Below are 19,003 nucleotides of genomic sequence, written 5' to 3' on the forward strand. Positions count from 1 at the left end.
TCAATACAAGCTGTACAGTAATAATAAGAATATATATCCTTACAGTAAACGTCCAGTGAGATGGCTCCGGATTTCTTCGATGCAATATCATTTTTAGCTTCACAGTAATACAATCCTGCTTCATTTTTTTTGATTTTTCCCAGCAGCAGTCTGTTACTGTAAGTATATTTGAAGTGATGGCTCATCTTGTACCAGGTGAAAAGATGTGCTTTTGGAAAGGCGTCAGCGTTACAGATCAGGGTGACGTTACCGTCTTCAATGAGGGTCGCTGAAGGGTCCAGAGAAATCACAACATTGCGTGGACCATCTGCAATGAGATCCAGAATAGGTATTTTCTTCTAACTAATTTAAGGCCATTAAAGTGAACAGAAAGACGAGCGGCATGCTGAGTTCAATGAGGGTTGTGATGAGCAATAAAATATTGGAAAAGAAAGAGAATAAATTAATAAAAGCAAGGAACATCTTAGTGAAGAAATCAAAAGGGAATTACATTGTTCTAATAAGTAATTAGAGTAGAAGCAACTCACGAAGTGGGAAAAGTGAGTAAAAAAGATTAGGCAAAGAAAGTACAAAAATTTAATTATCACCGAAATGCAAAAAACATGCATTGAGCCCAATAAACTTTAAAAGTGCTTCAGCTACAGCAAATACGTAGAAGCCCAGAAATCACAAACTGAGGCAAGGACCTAAAAACATATAAAAAGTAAATATCACACATACAAACTTTGAACATGAGCCACAAAATAGGAAAAGATGGATATGAAGTGTCATAGAGGGGAGTAGTGTGTCATAGAGTGAAGTGGGGTAGAGACGAGTAGAGTGTCATAGAATAGAGTAGTTTGGAGTAGTGTAGAGTGGAGCTGATTGTCCAACAGTGGAGTTGCCTAGAGTGGATTTTTGAAGAGTGGTGTAGAGAGGAGCAGAGTGTCATAGAGTGGAGTGACGTAGAGTGGAGTAGAGTGAAGTGCCATATTGTGGAAGGTTGTAGAGTGGAGTGTTAAAGAGTGTTGTAGAATGCCGTAGAGAGAAGTTGAGTGGTGTAGAGTGGAATAGAGTTTACAAGAGTATAGTGCTGTAGGCTGGAGTTAAGTGGAGTGGTGTAGATTAGAGAGGCCTCGAGTGAAGTATAGTGTTGTAGAGTGGAGTGGTATAGAGTGAGGACACACTTGCCGCCTACGCTGCTATTGGACTACCTGTCCCAGAAGTCCTTACTCCCTGGAGGGAAGGGAGGGCCACCAACGCCGTTGTGCTATAAAAGCGCTCTCTGCTTCCCACGGTGCCAGACACACTTGCCACCTACGCTGCTACTGTACTACCTGCCCCAGAAGCCCTTTCTCCCTGGAGGGAAGGAAGGGCCACCAATGCCGTCACGCTATAAAAGCACTCTCTGCTCCCCGTGGCGCAGGACGTGCGCGTGCCGCACCAGGGCGAAGTCCGGGCCAAGGACTGGCCCATCCTTGCCCTTCATTGCCAGAAAGAGGCAGGACAGGGACTGCGTATTAGATCGCATTGACTCATTGGTGAGTGTGAAGGCATTGTAGCAGCTGAACCAACCACCCTTTCAGCTGCCTCACTTGTTCAACCTTTCCCTAGAAGTACTAGTCCCAGCCATTCACCTGTTATCCCAGCAATGTTTAAGAAATCACACTCAAAGGGGACCCTTCCATACTACCTCACATTGCAAGTATTCATTCCCCTCCTAACAAACCCCATGATACGATCAGCAATGCTGAAACTCAGTTTGACCCTACTATCCCATGTGCAAACAGGTCCGCTCCACTATGGGACCTGACCGATGACCCCTAAAAAGCCACTTCACAGCAGCCCTTTGAGATTACTAATATGACTACTCTAGTACCTGACTCCGACTTACCTTATATCCATCATCTAGTTACGATGCTCAGGGCTAAAATAGGGACCCTGAAATCTATGGTCGAGGGCCTCACCACCTTGGTTAAATCTTTAGTACGGAATGGCTCATCCTCTCAAAAGCTTGATGAACCAGCATCAGGAGCTTGCATGCAACCCATCTGTAACAACTATACACCACAGCAAACAGGTATTCCAACCCCCGGGCTCACCCAGCACCAACCTGTGAACATTTCCTGCAGTCAAGTATCATCTGATCCCATCCTCAGCCGAGCCAACCCTCCATGCCACCCAGTGCCTGTGCACAGCCTCTCTAACTACCTAGAGCCTTGTAACATCTCCCACCCTCAGGGCCAACTATTGCCATTTAAATGCCGGAATCAACTAACACAACCAGCTATAACGCAGTGGCAGGTGGGGGCCTGAGGGGGAAGCCTCATTGACCAATAAAGCAATACATTGGATCCGTTACGTCAGGGGCTGCAGCTCAGCAAGCCGGGACGACATTGTCAGGGCTCGGAGGTGTAATTTTCCTGCTCAACCATTTGATTGTATTGAACTTACACTAAAAGGGACAGACCTGGTTGAAAACCTCCTTGCCCTGGAATGTCAGTCTTGTTCCCATGACTCTTCCTTGAACCAGTTTAAGCGTTTCAGTCCTCACGATCGTTCTAAACTATTAGCATCCCAGTGGAACCAACTTGGAAATCAACGATTGACTACCAAAGGAACATTATCAACACCTTGGGCCATTCCCCACCTCTGCTAACCATGAAGATCGTCTACAAAACCCTGAGGTCCATCAGCAGGTGTTTCACTATGAGGAAGTTAGATCTCCGGTAGATGTGAACAAGAGTAATACCCCTTTTGATCTTAGTGAGTTGGGAGTTGTGGTTACTTGTACAAACAGTAACTCCCTACCCCTAGTACAGGCTTCCACCAGCCACTGCCCTCTTAACTCTGAAGCCGTTCCTGGCACTGATTCCGCCCCAGAGCTAAAGGTAATATCATGGAATGTGGCCGGGCTAAGCAGTAAACTGCCACTGCCGCATTGGAACGATCTAATTGAGGGTTATGACATCTGCATTTTCCAGGACACTTTGAGCTTGGTTCCCATATTTAAACCAGGCTTTATGAGTTTTTGCTCACAAGCAATGACAATAGGGAGAGGGCGTCCGGCAGGGGGACTGATTATATGGGTGAGCATAGCCTTGGGCTGTCAGATCACCCATCATTCAAGCCCTTGTCCGGATATCTTGTGGGTTAGTATTAAGGGCCCTGGGGGGGAAGACCCCATTGACCTGTTCAACGTCTATGCGAGGGGGACTAAAAGGGGCAGACTATCACCTACTATCACCCTTTTGGAAGAGAGCATAGCTAGCTACTCATCACACTCTAGAGTGATAGTAGCAGGCGATTGTAACAGTACCTTTAGCCGCTTGATACTGAAGACCTACTGGGTACCGATGATGACAATGCTAAACGGGCTATTCCACTCATGACTCTACCCCCTGTCAAAAGATGGATGCAGACAGTGCTTCAACTTAACGCCCTTAATGAGTAGTCTGGCCTGAGGGCAGTAAACGGTAGAACCCCCTCTGATAGACATTGTGCGAATATGTACAACAGAGTCAGTTACCCGTCTCGCATCGATTATGTCCTCCTCGATGTCTGGCTCTGGGTAGATTTGATTGATATAAGAGTGGGCACTACTACAGAGAGTGACCACAATCCTCTATCTTTAAGCATGAATCCTCTTTGGGAAGTCCCCACTCATCCCAAAAGCAACTTGCCTTTGACCCTTACTAAGGAGTTTATTCCATCGAACAACAACAGATCCCTAAAATGGCGAAAGGTGGCCCCAAAGAGAATAAGATTTTAGGTATACAGCGCAACCTGGCAGCAGGCACTCTTGAGCTCCAGTCTGTTGTAACTAGCAAAAAATGGGCTGGCAAATGTCGCACAGGTTCATTCCCATCAGCTATGCGCTTATTTTTTAGCCCCAGGTCAGACAGCAATATTAATAAACCACCAAGGGGGGTACACCCATGGTACACCATAGACTGCAGGTACAATCAATCCCTTCTAGCTGCAGCTATTAAAGATAAGAGCCGTCCCTTGTTTAAATCGCCAGGAAGAGTTATAAGACCGCCCTGCGTACAGCAAAGCTAGCATGGGAGGAAACCCGCTGGCTGCAACTTATGGAAGCTAGCGTAGCAAAGGACACTAAGGGACATATTATCAACGGCCAGCGATAATTATCGCTGGCCGTGCTTAGCGATAACTTTTTTATCGCAGGCTAGGCTCCTACTATGTTTCGATTTTTAAAATGCTGGAACAAGTGGAGCCAAGAATTATTGGCTCTTCTAATCAGTTATGGGATGATTTGTTTATGACTTCTCGGATGAGGAAGCCAGGGGCATGGAAGCGTTGTTTAGCTAAACATATTGAGGTAGATCTGAGCCAGAAAGCTATTAAAAAATGGCAAGAACAGGAGAATCACGTACTTACTAACAACACTTGGAAAATCATAAATAAGCTGAATTTTAGTGTTCTTCGAGGATCTAATTGGAGAAAAATGTTATTCTTCAGTAAGTGGCTCCTGTATCGCACTCCAGCCGCCATTGCTAAAATGTATGTTAATACTAGTGCCACCTGTTTTAGATGTCAGCAATATACTCCCGCTAACTGGTCTCACATTATAGCTGACTATGTTAAAATTATTCGTTTTTGGAATGAGATTTTCGAATATTTACAAAAGTACTGTGGGATCCAGATCACTTATAATATTAAATTAGTATTGTACGGATATGATTCTGATCTCGGTCTGACAGAACAGATGGCCAAAATCTTATTTATTGCAATGGCAGTGGCAAGATCTCTGGTGCTCCAGAACTGGAAGTCAATTCAAGCTCCTTCGTTTAATGCCTGGTTTCAGAAAATTAGGAATGTTAGAAAGAGTGAAAAGCGATACGCACAGCGAATTGGTGGGATTCGGAAGTTTAACAGAATTTGGTGTTTCTATTTTGAATAATGGTGGACTTTTGCATTCCGTAAATAATTTTCCTTATTTTGAATCCTTGTTTTGTGGTAGCCAATTTATTTTATTGCTGATTGTAATCATGATACAAGAACTTCAATAAACAAATATTTAAAAAAAAAAAAAAAACTTTTTTATTGCAGGCTATCTCTGGAATGTATTTCCCTGGTAGCACGTTATTAACGACACGTTTCTCCAGGGCGATAAAAATTCCAGAGAAAGCAAGGTTATCTCCGTTTTGCAGTTAACATCGCTGGTTTTCCAGCGATGTTCCCTGCAAAACGGCGATAACCTTGCTGATACAACCCTGTAGTCGTATCAGCATAATCAACCCCCTATGTAAAGCATAGGTAAGTCTGGATTTTAGCAGACGTTAGTTTTTGGCGAAAACTGCAGTTTTCGCCAAAATCTAACGTCTACTAAAATCCTGTGGGCTGCCTTGTAAATATCGCGAAGTGAACATCAGCGATATTTGCAAGGTAGTCCATCCGGGGAACGCCCAGTGACGCCCACTTTGCATCTCATTAGAGATGCAAAGGGAGGCATTGGGAAAAAGAGTGCTAACATGCGATTATGCATGTTAGCACCCTCTTGTACATAGGGCGATATTTTTATCTCTGCTTTTTTGGCTTTTTAAGTCAAAAAAGCAGAGATAAAGCCCTTGTAAATATGCCCCATAGTACTTCTGGTCCCTAGTCACCTGGGGTAGTAAAGCAGGCGCATATTCACCCCCTAGTTATATCACTGACCAGGAGTGGTTTGACCACTTCCGGAAGCTTTATATAACTCCTGTAAATATGCCTCCAGTGGAGTTAGCAGAGCTTCAGGGGCTTCCTTCTGATGATGAACTCTTTAGCCTGGGAGAAATAGAGGCTGCAGTAGGCAGAATAGTGCCATCTAAAGCAGCAGGAGCAGATGGCATTCCGGGTGAATTATTTCTAGCCGACACCCCGAGCTAAGCCCGATATATTCTTCTCTTGGCAACTGCAATTGCCAATATTGCTCTAGTCCCTGCATCCTGGAAAGGCGCAGAGGTGGTGCCAATTTAAAAAAAAAAGGAGCTGGAAATGATCCCTCAATTTATAGGCCCATAAGCCTGATCGATGCCCTGCAGAAGGTCTTTAGCAGAGTCCTTCTGCAGAGGATCCAGACGTGGGGGGATGATAATGCCATACTATCTCAGTGCCAGGCTGCTTCAGGGCGAGGACAGGAACCATTGACCAGGCATTTCGGGTCCTTCTCATTTACTGGAAGAGGGTGGTGATTGGCAAGGGCAGTCTCTACTTAGCTTTCATCGATTTGAAGACTGCCTTTGATTTAGTCCCAAAGAGCAAACTCTGGCTGGAAAAATCAAGGTCGCTCGGGACAGGATCTTATACATCCATTTTAGGTATGGCACACTCCCTGTCTGTGAGGTAACATCTAAATGGCACTCAAGTAATCCAACACCGGGAGACTGTCCATGCTGGAGGGCCCCTTTAGAAAGTGTTGCCCATGTTCTGTTTGCCTGTCAGGCGTACAGCATGCCCAGGAGAAAATGGCTAAAACCGATTTGCCAGCAGCTGGGCACACGGGATTATAGGGTTGCCCTGCACATCCTCAGGTCAGATCCCAGACCACTCTATGCATGCAGCGTGCTCAAGTTTCGAAGCTACCCATGGCTTATTAGATGGAAGACCCAGGCAAGAGCGCAGTAGCACCTTGTGGTACGAAGTTTATTCGTTGCTGGCGTAGGGCTTTCTAAGCTGGGACCTGAAGATTTTTTTATCTAGATTATGCACGTGCACTTTACAGCTCTGAGTCTTGCTACGGTGTTGATGAAAGGAAGAATGGAACTGTTAAATAAAGCCCGCTGGGGACTGCAATTTGGGACTACATGAGGAAGCACGAGATAAGGAACCATTGTAATGCCCTTTCCTCCCCATTTTAAACTGTCTTTTTAGTATTTTTTTATTTTTGAATTGCATTTATAGTTTTATTGCCTTTTGTCGATTTGCATGTTGTATTCTGGGTGAAGCCAAATATTTGACCAATCACCTACACATATTCATTTGTAATGTGCTGTTGTATAAATTGTTATTTTTTTTATTATTTTAATATTGCATGGTGTTTATAGCTTTTATGACACGAGTTGTCGAAATAAAGCTTATACTACGTCATAGAGGGGATTAGATTGTCGAAGTCTGGAGTGATGTGGAGTGGGTTAGAGAGGATTGACATAGAGTGAAGTGGTGTAGAGTGGGTTGAGTGGCATAGAGTAGAATGGCATGGAGTAGAGTGTTGTAGAGTGAAATAGCATAGAGTGTAGACTCGTAGAGGAGAGTAGAATGTTGTAGAGTGGCCTAGAGTGAAATGCCATGGAGTGTGTAGAATGGAGTTGAGTGGCATAGATTTTAATGCCGTAGATTAGTGAAGAGAGGAGTGGCATAGAGAGTAGTTGAGAGTTGTAGAGTGGAATGGTGTAAAGTAGAGTGCTGTTAAGTGGTGTGTTGCAGAGCGGAGTTTCATAGAGTGAATTGGAGTACAGCATCATAGAGTTGAGTGGAATGGAGTGCAGTGTCATACAATGGAGTGTGTTGAATGGAGCTGCATATAGTGGCATAAAGTGTCATAGAGTGGAGTGGAGGAGAGTGGCATAGAGTGGAGTGGTGTAGACTGCTGGAGAGTGGTGTAGACTGCTGTAGAAAGGAGTGTGGCAGACTGGAGAAGAATGTCATAGAGTGGAGTGGTGTATAGTGAAGTAGAGTTGCGTAGAGTAGAGTGACAGAGAGTGGAGAAAAGTGAAGAGGAGTGTCAAAGAGAAGAGTGCTGTAGACTGGAGTGGCATAGAATGAAGTGGTGTAGAATGATGTAGAGTTTAGTTGTGTGTCATAGAATGGAGTGGCATAGACTGGCATAGAGTGCAGTGGCGAAGAGTGTCATTGAGTGTCTTAGAGCAGAGTAGAGTAGAGTGGGGTTTCTGAGACTGGAGTAGAGTGGAGTTCAGTGGCTTAGAGTGGAGTGGTGTGGAATGGAGTGGAGTAGCATAGAGTGGAGTTTTGTAGAGTGTAATATAGTAGAGTGGTGTGGTGTAGAGTGGCATAGAGTGGAGTAGAGTGATGTGGAATAGAGTGTCATAGAGTGTCATTGAGTGTCATGGAGTAGAGTGGCATGTCATAGAATGGTGTGGCATGTCATCGAGTAGCGTAGAGTGGAGTACAGGAGCATAGAGTGGAGTGTTGTAGAGTGGAGTATTCAAGAGTAGAGTGTTGTAGAGTGGATGGTGTAGAGTGAAGTAGAATGTCATAGAGCTGAGTAGTGTGGCATATAGTGTAATAGTGTCGTCGAGGGGAGTAGAGTGTAGTACAGTGGAGTGTGAAGAGTGAAGTAGAATGCCTTACGGTGGAGTGGTATAGAGTTGAATGTTGCAGAGTGGAACAGAGTATTGTAGAGTTGAGTAAAGTGTTGTAGAGTGGAGAAGCATGTCGGAGAGTGGAGTGGCATTGAGTGGAGTGGTGTAGAGTAGAGTAGAGAGTTATAGACTGGAGCAGTATAGAGTGGAGTAGAGTGTTGTAGAGTGAAGTGGCATAGAGTGGAGTGGGGTAGAATGCCAGAGAGTGCAGTGGTGTCGAGTGTCATACTGTGGAATGGCCTTGAGTGGAGTGCCATTGAGTGGAGTGTTGTAGAGTGGAGTGGCATAAAGCGCATTGAGTGGTGTAGAGTGTAGTGGCATAGAGTGAAACAGAGTGTTGCAGAGTAGAGTGACATAGATTGGAGTGTTGTAAAGCAGTGTAGAGTGGATTAGTGTGGAGTGGCATCGAGTGGAGTAGCGCTGTCTTAGAGGAAAGTGCATAGAGTCAAAAAGAATGGAGTAACATGGAGTAACATTTAGTTGAGTGAAATGGCATAGAGTGGAGTAGGGTGGAATGGTATGGTGTGGAGTAGAGTGGAATATAATGGAGTTGCATAGAGTGGAGCAGAGTGGTGTAGAGGGGAATGGTGGATTAGAGTCAAGTAAAGTGGGAATTGTGGAGTATAGTGTCATAGAATGGAATAGTGTAGTATTTAGTAGATTGTCATAAGTGAAATGGAGTGGAGTGGAGTGGCGTAGAGTGGAGTGGCATAGAGTAGAGTGCCGTAGAGTCGAGTGGTGTAGAGTGGAGTAGAGTGGAGTGGCATAGAGTGCAATGAGTGGTGTACAGTGGAGTGGCACAGAGTGAAGTAGAGTGTCATAGAGTGGAGTGACATAGAGTGGAGTGTTGTACAGTGGTGTAGGTTGGAATAGAGTGGAGTGGCATAGAGTGGCTTAGAGTGGAGTAGAATGTCATGGAGTGGCATGGAGTAGCGTTTAGTGGTGTGGTGTAGAGTTGCGTAGAGTGGAGTAGGGTGGAATGGCATGGAGCAGAGTAGGATGGCATAGAATAGAGTTGCATAGAGTGGAGCACAGTGGGGTAGAGTGAATAGTATAGATTAGAGTGGAGTAGAGTCGCAATGTTTTGGAGTAGGGTAATTTGTGTGATATGTGCTGGCTCAAAGCTGCTGGCTCCGTGTGGTTGTTTAATAAAAAAAAAGATTAAACCAAAATCTTGCTGTCGCTGTTTGTGTGCGAGTGTGTGTGTGTGTGTGTGTGTGGTGTTAACTCTAGATTCGTAAAAACCAAAGCCATCTGAAGTGAGACAGTCAGCAAAATGAAACCAGCTCATCTACCACTAACCAATGAAGAGAAAGTAACTGAGAGTGACGAAGACATCAACCAATGATAATTAATGATTGGGCTCAAAACACTTTTTAGGTTTGTATAAGATTCAATAGACTGTCAAGAGACAGCGCATGGACAGGACCTCAGGTGAGACCTAAAATAGTGAAAGAATCGAAGACATGAGGAAGTAGGTGGTCTGAGCGGATAACTGGTGAGTAGGGGGGTCTGGTCAGAACCCCTTGTCACTGGTTATCGCTGACTAGGGGAAGAGTACCTATGCATAGTGGCTATTACTTCCCCGTAGGAATCAGCTGGGTACATCGTGTGTGAGTATGAGGTTCTGACCATCTAAGCCACTTGGATTTTTTGCTTCTTGAACACCTAATTTTTGAGCTTTTACTGTGAGAGAGCCTCATAAGCTGCGACTCACCCCCAGTAAACTCATGATAAAATGGACTGCATGTGCATTTCAACGGTGTCTGCCTTGTGAGATAAGGATGCTTCACTGCAGCCAGGGTAAGGGGCACTGGACTGATTACTTGTTGACACGTGTGCACACATGTGTGCATCCGTGTAAGGGCTGTTCGGGGGAGATTCCTGTCAAGCTCAGCCCAGGAGCTGGTACAGATAGAATGGTGTGGAAGGGATTATGCCAAGTTGGGTGGTGACATGGATTAGGCCTTATAATGCGGGAAACACATGTAAAGGATAGTCAGTGTGCTTTGCTGTTTCACCGTAGAAACACTCCATTATTCTCCTATAGAGACAGAGGCCAGATGTGGTGGTTTCAGTTCCTTAGGGCCTACAAACTCCAGGCACGCATCAAAGTACACTGTTCGTGGTGTAAAAAGAAGTCTTCTGCTGAGTCCAAAGCCATATCTGTACTGCTTATGGGTCATCCAGAAATGTCATATTCCTCTGACTCAGCGCCTAACCACACCCCGGCTGGGTGTGATCCTGCCAGGCTGGATTAATTACCTTCCTCCCCAAGCTGTAGCATGAGATGCCTAGCCCTCCACTGCAAGCATTCTCAAGGTTGAAGGTCTTCTCTCCAGGAGGGAGAGATGGGGTGAAGCTGCATGGTATTAATCAGCAGCTGTCACCTGGTGTCAGGCACAAGGCCTGCTCCGGGCCTGGGCCATGAAGGCAGCAAGGGGGAAGGGGACTTTTCGGAGACCATGTGGAATGAGACCCCTGGATGGTGCCAATTTGAAGTATCCCAGAGGCCTCCACAGGAAGGAGGGATCAGGGGCAGAGAGGTGATGTGTCGCTGCCGGGTAAGGCAGAAGTGCCTTCCTGCCAGCCTCCTCTAATTTCTTTTAAAAGTTCTTGCACAGGAAGAGGAGCACCCTGGGGTGGGGTCCTGATGAGGAAGACTGGTGCTGGAGACTAGCGCCATGGGCAACTGGAAGGAGGAACCCCCTGACTGTCCCAGGACTCTGGACTGCACCTTTGAGGGAGTCCAGGGCCAGTAAGTGGAAGCCTGGGGCCTCTGCGCAAGGAGAATAGAGGCCCGGAAGGAGAGCCAGGTTAAAGGCTGGCACAGGGAGCCAGTTAAGACTGCTCCTTGCTGAGTTCACCCTCTTGGATGCCAGGAGGGTGGCAGAAAGAGCTCTAAGTGGCTAGGGCTGACCCCCAGGAGCTGGAAGAGGCCAGGATTGTTGAAATCAGCCCCAGAAGGTAAGGAGTAGGGTGGAATGGCATGGAGCTGAGTAGGATGGCATAGAATAGAGTTGCATAGAGTGGAGCACAGTGGGGTAGAGTGAATAGTATAGATTAGAGTGGAGTAGAGTCTCAATGTTTTGTAGTAGGTTAATTTGTGTGATATGTGCTGGCTCAAAGCTGCTGGCTCCGTGTGGTTGTAATATCATAGTCACGTGATTTTAAATGTGATTGACTTGCATTGTTCATGTGATCAGACATTATTAGTACCTATCATTCAAAGTGATGCTTAGCCATGTATGCTTAGACATGTATGCTTGATACTGCATTAGTTGAACAACCAGACTGTCAGACACTGTGATTTAAGTGTGTATACTGTATGGTCAATGAGATGCTCTCAGTCAGGGTTATGTGTCACTATGGCAGGTGTTCCCATGCTAAATGCTTGTTGAAATAATGGGGCAGGCCGCCACAGCGTTGGTGCCAGTGGGAAGGGCCCTCACTCCAGGTTATGGTCAACCCATTGCATTTGGGGAAAGATAATGTTCATACATGTGAGTGGTGGTACTAGACCCCCCTGCAGGAGAGTGGGAATGTTTATGCAGTGTCAAGAAGTATTTCCACCAGTTTATGTATAATTGTAAATTGATGCATAGTATTGAGTATTGTGTGCACACTAAATGTACTCTTCCTTTTTATAAAGAAAAGTACAGACTGGACATTCAATTATGGAGCGTTATTCCTGCGTACCTGTAAATGGCGATACTAGCTCACACCAACTCCCTTGAGTAAGCCTTAGACTGCTCTGCAAGTCTACCCTCTGAGAGTCAGGCGCTACAATGGGGTGTTTAGTTCCCAGTGGAGGACAAATGTAGATCTCCCAACTAATGCCTAGTTTTCCAACAATAATAGAATAGTATTCAGGAATAGTATAAATGGGGAGAAAATAAGGAATGCGGAGTCATCCCTAACGACCCCCTAAATGACGTCCATGACTCTAGGGGCAACAGTGAAGAGGAAGATGCGCAAGGTTGCCAAGAGGCAACATCCTTCAAGCAGTCCATGCTTTTTATTGAACTAGTTTCATGCTGTGATTTTTACATGAATGAGTATTATGCCATAAGCAAAATTTCTAGTCCCAGAATGTACAGTGCTATTGGATTAAAAACTATGACTGGATCATGGCACCCCATACAATATGACATGGGGCCCACTGGTAGCTTTTTGTTTGTGTGTAAATATTCTTAAGTGTGTCAGGCATCCATCTTAATATTTGACAAATACATTGGAACACTGGCACAGTCACCATGGCATTAAGTGTATTTGACACAATCCTTAGAATTTGTGTTTTGAGCAACAGAAGACATGAGAGCTTTACCATACACGAATCTCACCATTCACGCCAGCATAACTAAAACCTTGTATTTCAACCATCATTTTTTGTTGATTATTGTTCATTGAAATGCTCCAGCACTAAGAAAAGGTGTTCCAGTGGCACCCTCCCTGCCAGGCTGGTTCATTGAAGAACTCACAGTTCACAGAAGGCGTCGGATGTCTAGTCCCCGGATGAGATCCCTGCACACCCACAGGACCATCTCAGCAGAGCTAGTGAAACACACTCTGCCCATAACACACATCCCTGGACAGCACTTCTCCTGCAGGAGGGCCTTTGTGCCTCCCTCCTCCCCATGAGAGGTCCTGCCAAGGACCCTCAGCCCTGCCTGCAGCAGGCTTCGCTGTGAGCAGGTTTGCGCTTTATTTTAAAGTGTTTCCTTAACTGAAGCCTCCATTGCAAAGCAGAATCGGTTGAAAACAGAAAGCCTCTGTGCTGGGTGACTCTGCGAGTTGCAGAAAGTAAACAGGGTTCATTAGGGCCCTGTGTACCTTTTAGTTCTTGGCTTTGATTTTGCATTCTGTGAGTCAAGGGGGCGCAAGAACAGTGTTAGGGGTCGCCATGGAAAAGCCAGGGGTCGCAAATGCGACCCCAGAGACCTCTAAATGATGTCCATGAGTAAGGGGAGGTAGACGACTCTGAGGCCCAATATTGTTTTCAATGGGTCACGCCACTTACATGCACCAGCACAAATGAAGCACTGCATCGTTACCAGGAGTCTTGCCGTGTCACTTTCAGTGAACAGAGTTTGACTTGTGAAGACATGCAGGAGATTTCCCCTTCTAACTACATAATTTAGAAATTCCCCAGAGAGCCTCGTCTCCATAGTCTCCATCATTCAGTTGTGCTGCATTTGGTGACTGATGAAAGATGAAGCTGTCACGTGTTGCACACTTGGCACACACTTGTAAATGATGCCCTGGCATCTTAAACAGCTCACAAAGTAGTGCCAGCTATGTAAGGGGCAGGAAAGGCGTCTAGTGTGCTGGGGTGTGTGCAGTGCCACACATGGAAAGTCAGCTATGCTATACAACTGCAGTGCCAGTCTAGTGATGTACTGTTGCTGCAGTACCTGTAGCACGCACCTCACCTGGCAGGGCTCTGGGATGCCAGCTATGATGCCACTGGTGCTCTGGAATGACCCTGTTATCTTGACATGGGCAGTGGTGGCATGGAAGCGAACTGTGGTTGACATTACTACCAGTTTGAGTTCTCTACTTATGTCCAGGATCACAGGTGCAGGGATGCACCATCTCCGACATGTCAGCGATACCTCACCGTGCAAATCTTTGTCTGTGTGCACTCTTTCTCCTCGGCTGCTTCTTTCTGATAGTCGCCAACAGTGCCACCAAGCCCGCTGCCTCCAGCTGGCAGGATAGATTATGGAGTTGAATGGTTACCACTGAGGAAGAGGTGATCTCTAGGCCTGATGTTTGAATCCCTCCAAGGGTGGCACTAAGCTCTATCGTTCAAAGGTTGGTTGATGGAGGACCAATAAATAAGGCAATAATAACAATTGTTACTTACAGCACTGTGGCAGAAGCATGGTATTACGTACTATGTAACAAAATAAGTTATTAATAATATTGTGGGAAAGCTATGATTGTGGGTACCACCAGTGTGTTTTTGGCCATTGGTACATCAACTGAAACTGGGGAGGGAATATCACAGGTGGTCTTCCTCACCTCACCTGCCCCATCTCCTGGATTTGTGTGTATATGTAGTTTTCTTTCTCCTGGCAGGTAAGTGGAGGGGGCACCATTTTGCATCCTGAAATGGATGTCAGGCTGCCAGACCTTTTTTGTGGTTGCTAGGCTGGGCAGGCATGTTGTTGTCCAGCAGATCACCAGTTGTATTTTCACATGCCTAGTCACTTCTAATGTTTTTATGACAATGCTACACATTTTTATGTTGCAGTTTCTTTCAGATCATTGGAAGTGTGCAGTTTCTTGTCATCCCACTCTCTGGTTGCTTTTAGTGTATTGGTGTTGTTTCTTTGTGTTAAAAGCACTGCATTCAGTGCTAATTGTGTGTATCATTTGCAGTTACAGTGCGTGGCCAGTGTGTGGTGTTTGCCTGTAAGTGTAGCTTTGAGCCAGCTGGACTGGGAGTACTACTTGTTTCTGTTTGAAAGGTTTCCAGGCTGGGCGGGTGTGTCACTGGATGTGTGCAGTGGTTTTGAACTGACCTCCTGTGCCTCTACTGCACATATGCTGTGCCCATATTTCCCATGCTGGTGTCCCACTGTTGGAAACCTCCACATCTGCACCATGGTAATAAATTGTGAATGTAAAATATTTCACATTCAGGGAGTCATATTATGCATAAATAATGCTCCAAATAGGGTTCGTGAATTAAAATATAGTATGTCTCATGTACATTGCAGACATATGCCATGAAAAATTTTAGACACAGACTTGCTTCCTTTCTGCATGAAGCCCAACATCTGATTCGGATAAAGTAAACGGAGAAACAGCAGACATGTAAGTCGAGGCAGAAATCTGAGCATGGAAAAGTGGCAGAAATAAGAACGCATGAAATGATCCACAACAAATGAGGCTGTAAAAGCAGAGTAGCAGAAAAATGTGAGGTTAGCTAAAACAACAAATACGGAAATGGCAATAAAACAAACAGATAATGTGCAAACACAGTGACTGCTCGAAACCCGAGTAAATATAGAGTACAAGAACAGAAAACCAACGAACATTCGATATTAGTTTAGAAACAGAATACAATAGAAATCTGGTCAGAAAGAGTAAACTGGGAATAATAGCTCAAAAATGGCAACTATGGATAATAATTGCAAAAAATAATGATTTGTAAAAAAGCACATAAGCAGCAACATTGGAATAACACATATAAAAACACATATAGAAAACATAAAAAATAGCAGAGAAACAGCCAACTATGACAATGTGCTCAGAGACATTATGAGGCTATCGTGAAAAATGAAATCAAACCGTGTGATAAATGGAGTTTACTGCTGTAAGTGGTGTCCCTTCAAGAGAAATATATAGAGCATGGCTGAGTGGAAGCATTATACCTCCGACAGGGGCAGCCCAATATCCACCGATTGTTCTGTTTGTTAATAGACCTTCTCTGCATCGTCCTGTCTGATAGCGTGGGTTTCATCTCCCGACTGGACCATACATGTTTGTCCAATGGCCCTTTCCAGATCCGCACCATGTCAGGAAAGCCACGGGAGGCTGGAGAGTTTTCCACTTCTCCTGGTCCACAGGATGAATGACATGTTCAAGTCTTGTAGTTAAGAGGCTGCCGAGGTTCCCTGTTCCCAGGGAAGGTCACAGAGAGGTTAAAGGCTACCTAGGTTCCCGGTTCCCAGGGAGGGTCACAGAGGGGTTAAAGGCTGCCTAGGTTCCCTGTTCCCGGGAAAGGTCACAGAGGGGTCAAAGGCTGCCTAGGTGCCCTGTTCCCAGGGAAGGTCACAGAGAGGTCAGGGGGGATTCGGTTCCTAGTATCATGTCATACATTAATGACTCCATATGTGTAGGGCTTGTGGAAGTGAATGGATTCAATGGAAGTCCATGGAGAAGAGAGATGGACCTCGCCTGGTCATCCCTTGTATCAGGTTCCAGCACACTGATGCCCAGCTCAAGTGCAGGAGGGCAGGGGAGCCACTCACCATCTACATCAATAACATTAATGTTCACTGCATGTAGAATTGCCCTTCATGGATGTCCTCAAGATCTGATCTTTAGATATAAGAATCTCTTACCCAATCTCATTTGTCTCAATGAACCAAAAAGGACAGATGCTACTGAAGAAAGCTAACTTTTGAAATAACAAAAGGAGATGAAACTTGGAAGAGAGGCTTAGAAATCAAAAGGACAAGTTAAAGAAGATGAATCAGAAGGCGGAGATGCCACAAAGAAATGATAAAGCCAGGGAGGAGATGCACTGGAGGTGCGGACCAAGATGGACCTTCATTACATGACCAGGGAACTAGAAGCAGCTGTGAAAGAGGACCAGAGATGAGCTGTGTTAATGAAGGAAAAGGAAAAGCCAAGAGATAGATAATCCGCGATACCACTCACACTGGACGACCAGCAGCAGCTCATTGGACTTGGTGGAAGAGATGTTGTTTGCAGCTTCGCAGATGTAACCACCAGAATCTGAAGATTTAAGGCTTGGAAAATGTATTTTTGAGCCTCGGATCCCACGATACATTTCATCATCCTTATACCATTTGTATTCAGTAGCAGCGGGGTTACTCTGTCGTACAGTACAGGTGAGCTCAGCAGCGTCTCCTTCTTTAAGGTTTAGCGGTGGTCTTTGGTCGATGTTTACACCCTTTGGAGCATCTAAAAATAACATATAAAATTACATGTAATTGAGACTCAAGTTGTACACGTGACTTAAAACTGGTCTTCATCAATGGTATACATTTTTAATAGGAATGACAGAAATTATTCCATTACTAGCACACGTCTCCTACCAAAGCAGTGCTACTCATTGTACCAGTTGGAGCCATCTTGAACCTATTATCCCATTTCGGAATTTGAGTTTGAATTCGAGCCACTTTCAGTTGAATTCTGTAAGAGTGTGTGTAGGTAAGTGTGTGCACGCTTATCTGTGTTTGGCCTCAATGTACCTAATTTGGAAAAGTCATGGAATTTCTAATACTAACCTTTACAAAGCTGTTACTTTTGAGGAGATTATCAAGCATACCTCTCTTGTAATAAACCTATGCCATACAGGTTGTTTCACTGCCACACAATGGGGCCACAACTCATCCTGAAAAAAGGCTGAAGATTGCCCATCTTCCCAGACTCACCCAGACGGGTAGGCGCCATGTGTTGTGGCCCAAACGTGTGCTCACTACTTTTACACTTCCTGGCCTGTGACACCCATGGATGCTGAGGCCGCTCCCAACTAACAGATCCTTAGGGCACTAGTCACCCCCTGGGTCCCATCCGCATGATACTCAGATGGGACAAATACCCACCGATCTGGCCCTTGGACCACTCTCCTTGAAGTAGGTCCATGCCCTGGACCAAATCCACCTCTCTCAGGTGGGAGCGCGCCTGTGTATGCCATGGGCGCTCCTGGGTATGGCAGGGGAGATCCTGGGTATGGCAGGGGTGCTCCTGGGTATGGCAGGGGCGCTCCTGAAGATGACACTTCTAGTGCTGAAGTGCCTCTCCTCACTGCTAATCATTCAAAATCATCCTCGGGTGAGGCATTCCTCTTCACCCTCCAGGACCTTCACAATCATTCATCTCTAGGTCCCCATCTCACTGACGCATATGGACCAACATAAGTCCAGTTTCCAGGGTACTGACACCCTCCCCATCAGGACTCTTCCTGTTGACATGGTCTGAGCAGCAACGCGGCGTGTATCGGGGTATCAACCCTGGGGCGACCGTTTCGCAGGACCCAAAAGGTGATCACTGGACTTCGAGCGCGATCCGCAAGCCAGCAAGGCTGAAATACGGAGGTCTGCCAGTGGAACCAGGACAGTGCCAGGGAGCACAGCGACAAAAGCAACGGAAGCAGGACAGGCCCCTCAGATGCACCTGGAGCCAGAACGGCGGTGCCCAGGGGAAGAAGCCATCCGGGAGCAGGACACCTCGATATGGGGCGACAGGTGTCAGGGAAGCGAGACAGCCGTGGCAGACCCGAAAGGCATGAAGGTGCCCTCGAGCCGTGGATGCCGGTATCCAGTTCGCGCTCAACTGGTAGGTGGTAGCTGTGCATCATGGGTGAGCGGCCGCGTGGCGCTAGGTCAATGATGGGGCTGGACAGAGTACCGTAAGTGCTGGGACATTAGGGACGCCGCCACCGGTATAGTTACATGTTTTAGAGGCTTTTGGCAGTGGCACCGTTTATGTGAAGTAAATGCGGGTCTCAGGTTACTGCAGATTGGAGCAGATGCACGCTTTGGAAGACTGGTCACTTAGGCTCTACTCCGAGCGCAGCTGGGCGCGGGGAGGAGCGATAAGGCAGTTACCCCGGCTGGGGGATCATGTCCCCAGGCCGGTGCGACAAACACAGCAGATATGTGGTATGTTGGAAAAAGTAGAGCCTGTGCAGAAAGTATTCCCGCCAGGCAGAAAGGGGGGAGAGAGGCATCGACTGTTTCCAAAGCAAGTAGGATAACTCAGTGAGTTAAACGGTTGCCAATAAGCAGTGCTGTGGGCTGAATAGCGGGAATGCGAATCCAGGCAAGCTCCCCTCCTCAGCCTTCGAAAGGGGTATATAGCACACTGCACTGGGAAGTAGTAACGCATGTTAATTAAAGCCTGCGGACGGTTAGGCGTTTAATGAGGAAAGAAACAAACGGGCAAGCCCGCCGAACTGCTCAGAAGAATGCCTAAAAGCAAACCCCGTTTACCCCAAG

General features: G+C 46.1%; 1 protein-coding gene across 2 annotated transcripts in view; it reads right to left on the reverse strand.

Annotated features, from left to right (window-relative positions):
- Positions 1-19,003, reverse strand: part of LOC146809060 (B-cell receptor CD22-like) — a 500,036-nt gene that overhangs the window by 104,639 nt on the left and 376,394 nt on the right. For both annotated transcript variants that reach the window (XM_085615862.1, XM_085615861.1), the window contains exons 8-9: positions 16,698-16,964; positions 44-307 (exon numbers count right to left, since the gene is read on the reverse strand). In XM_085615862.1, the coding sequence (XP_085471988.1) occupies positions 44-307; positions 16,698-16,964 (531 nt within the window). The remainder of the gene's footprint in view (positions 1-43; positions 308-16,697; positions 16,965-19,003) is intronic.

The sequence above is a fragment of the Triturus cristatus genome, chromosome 7, assembly GCF_964204655.1.
Source record: "Triturus cristatus chromosome 7, aTriCri1.1, whole genome shotgun sequence".
NCBI lineage: Eukaryota > Metazoa > Chordata > Amphibia > Caudata > Salamandridae > Triturus > Triturus cristatus.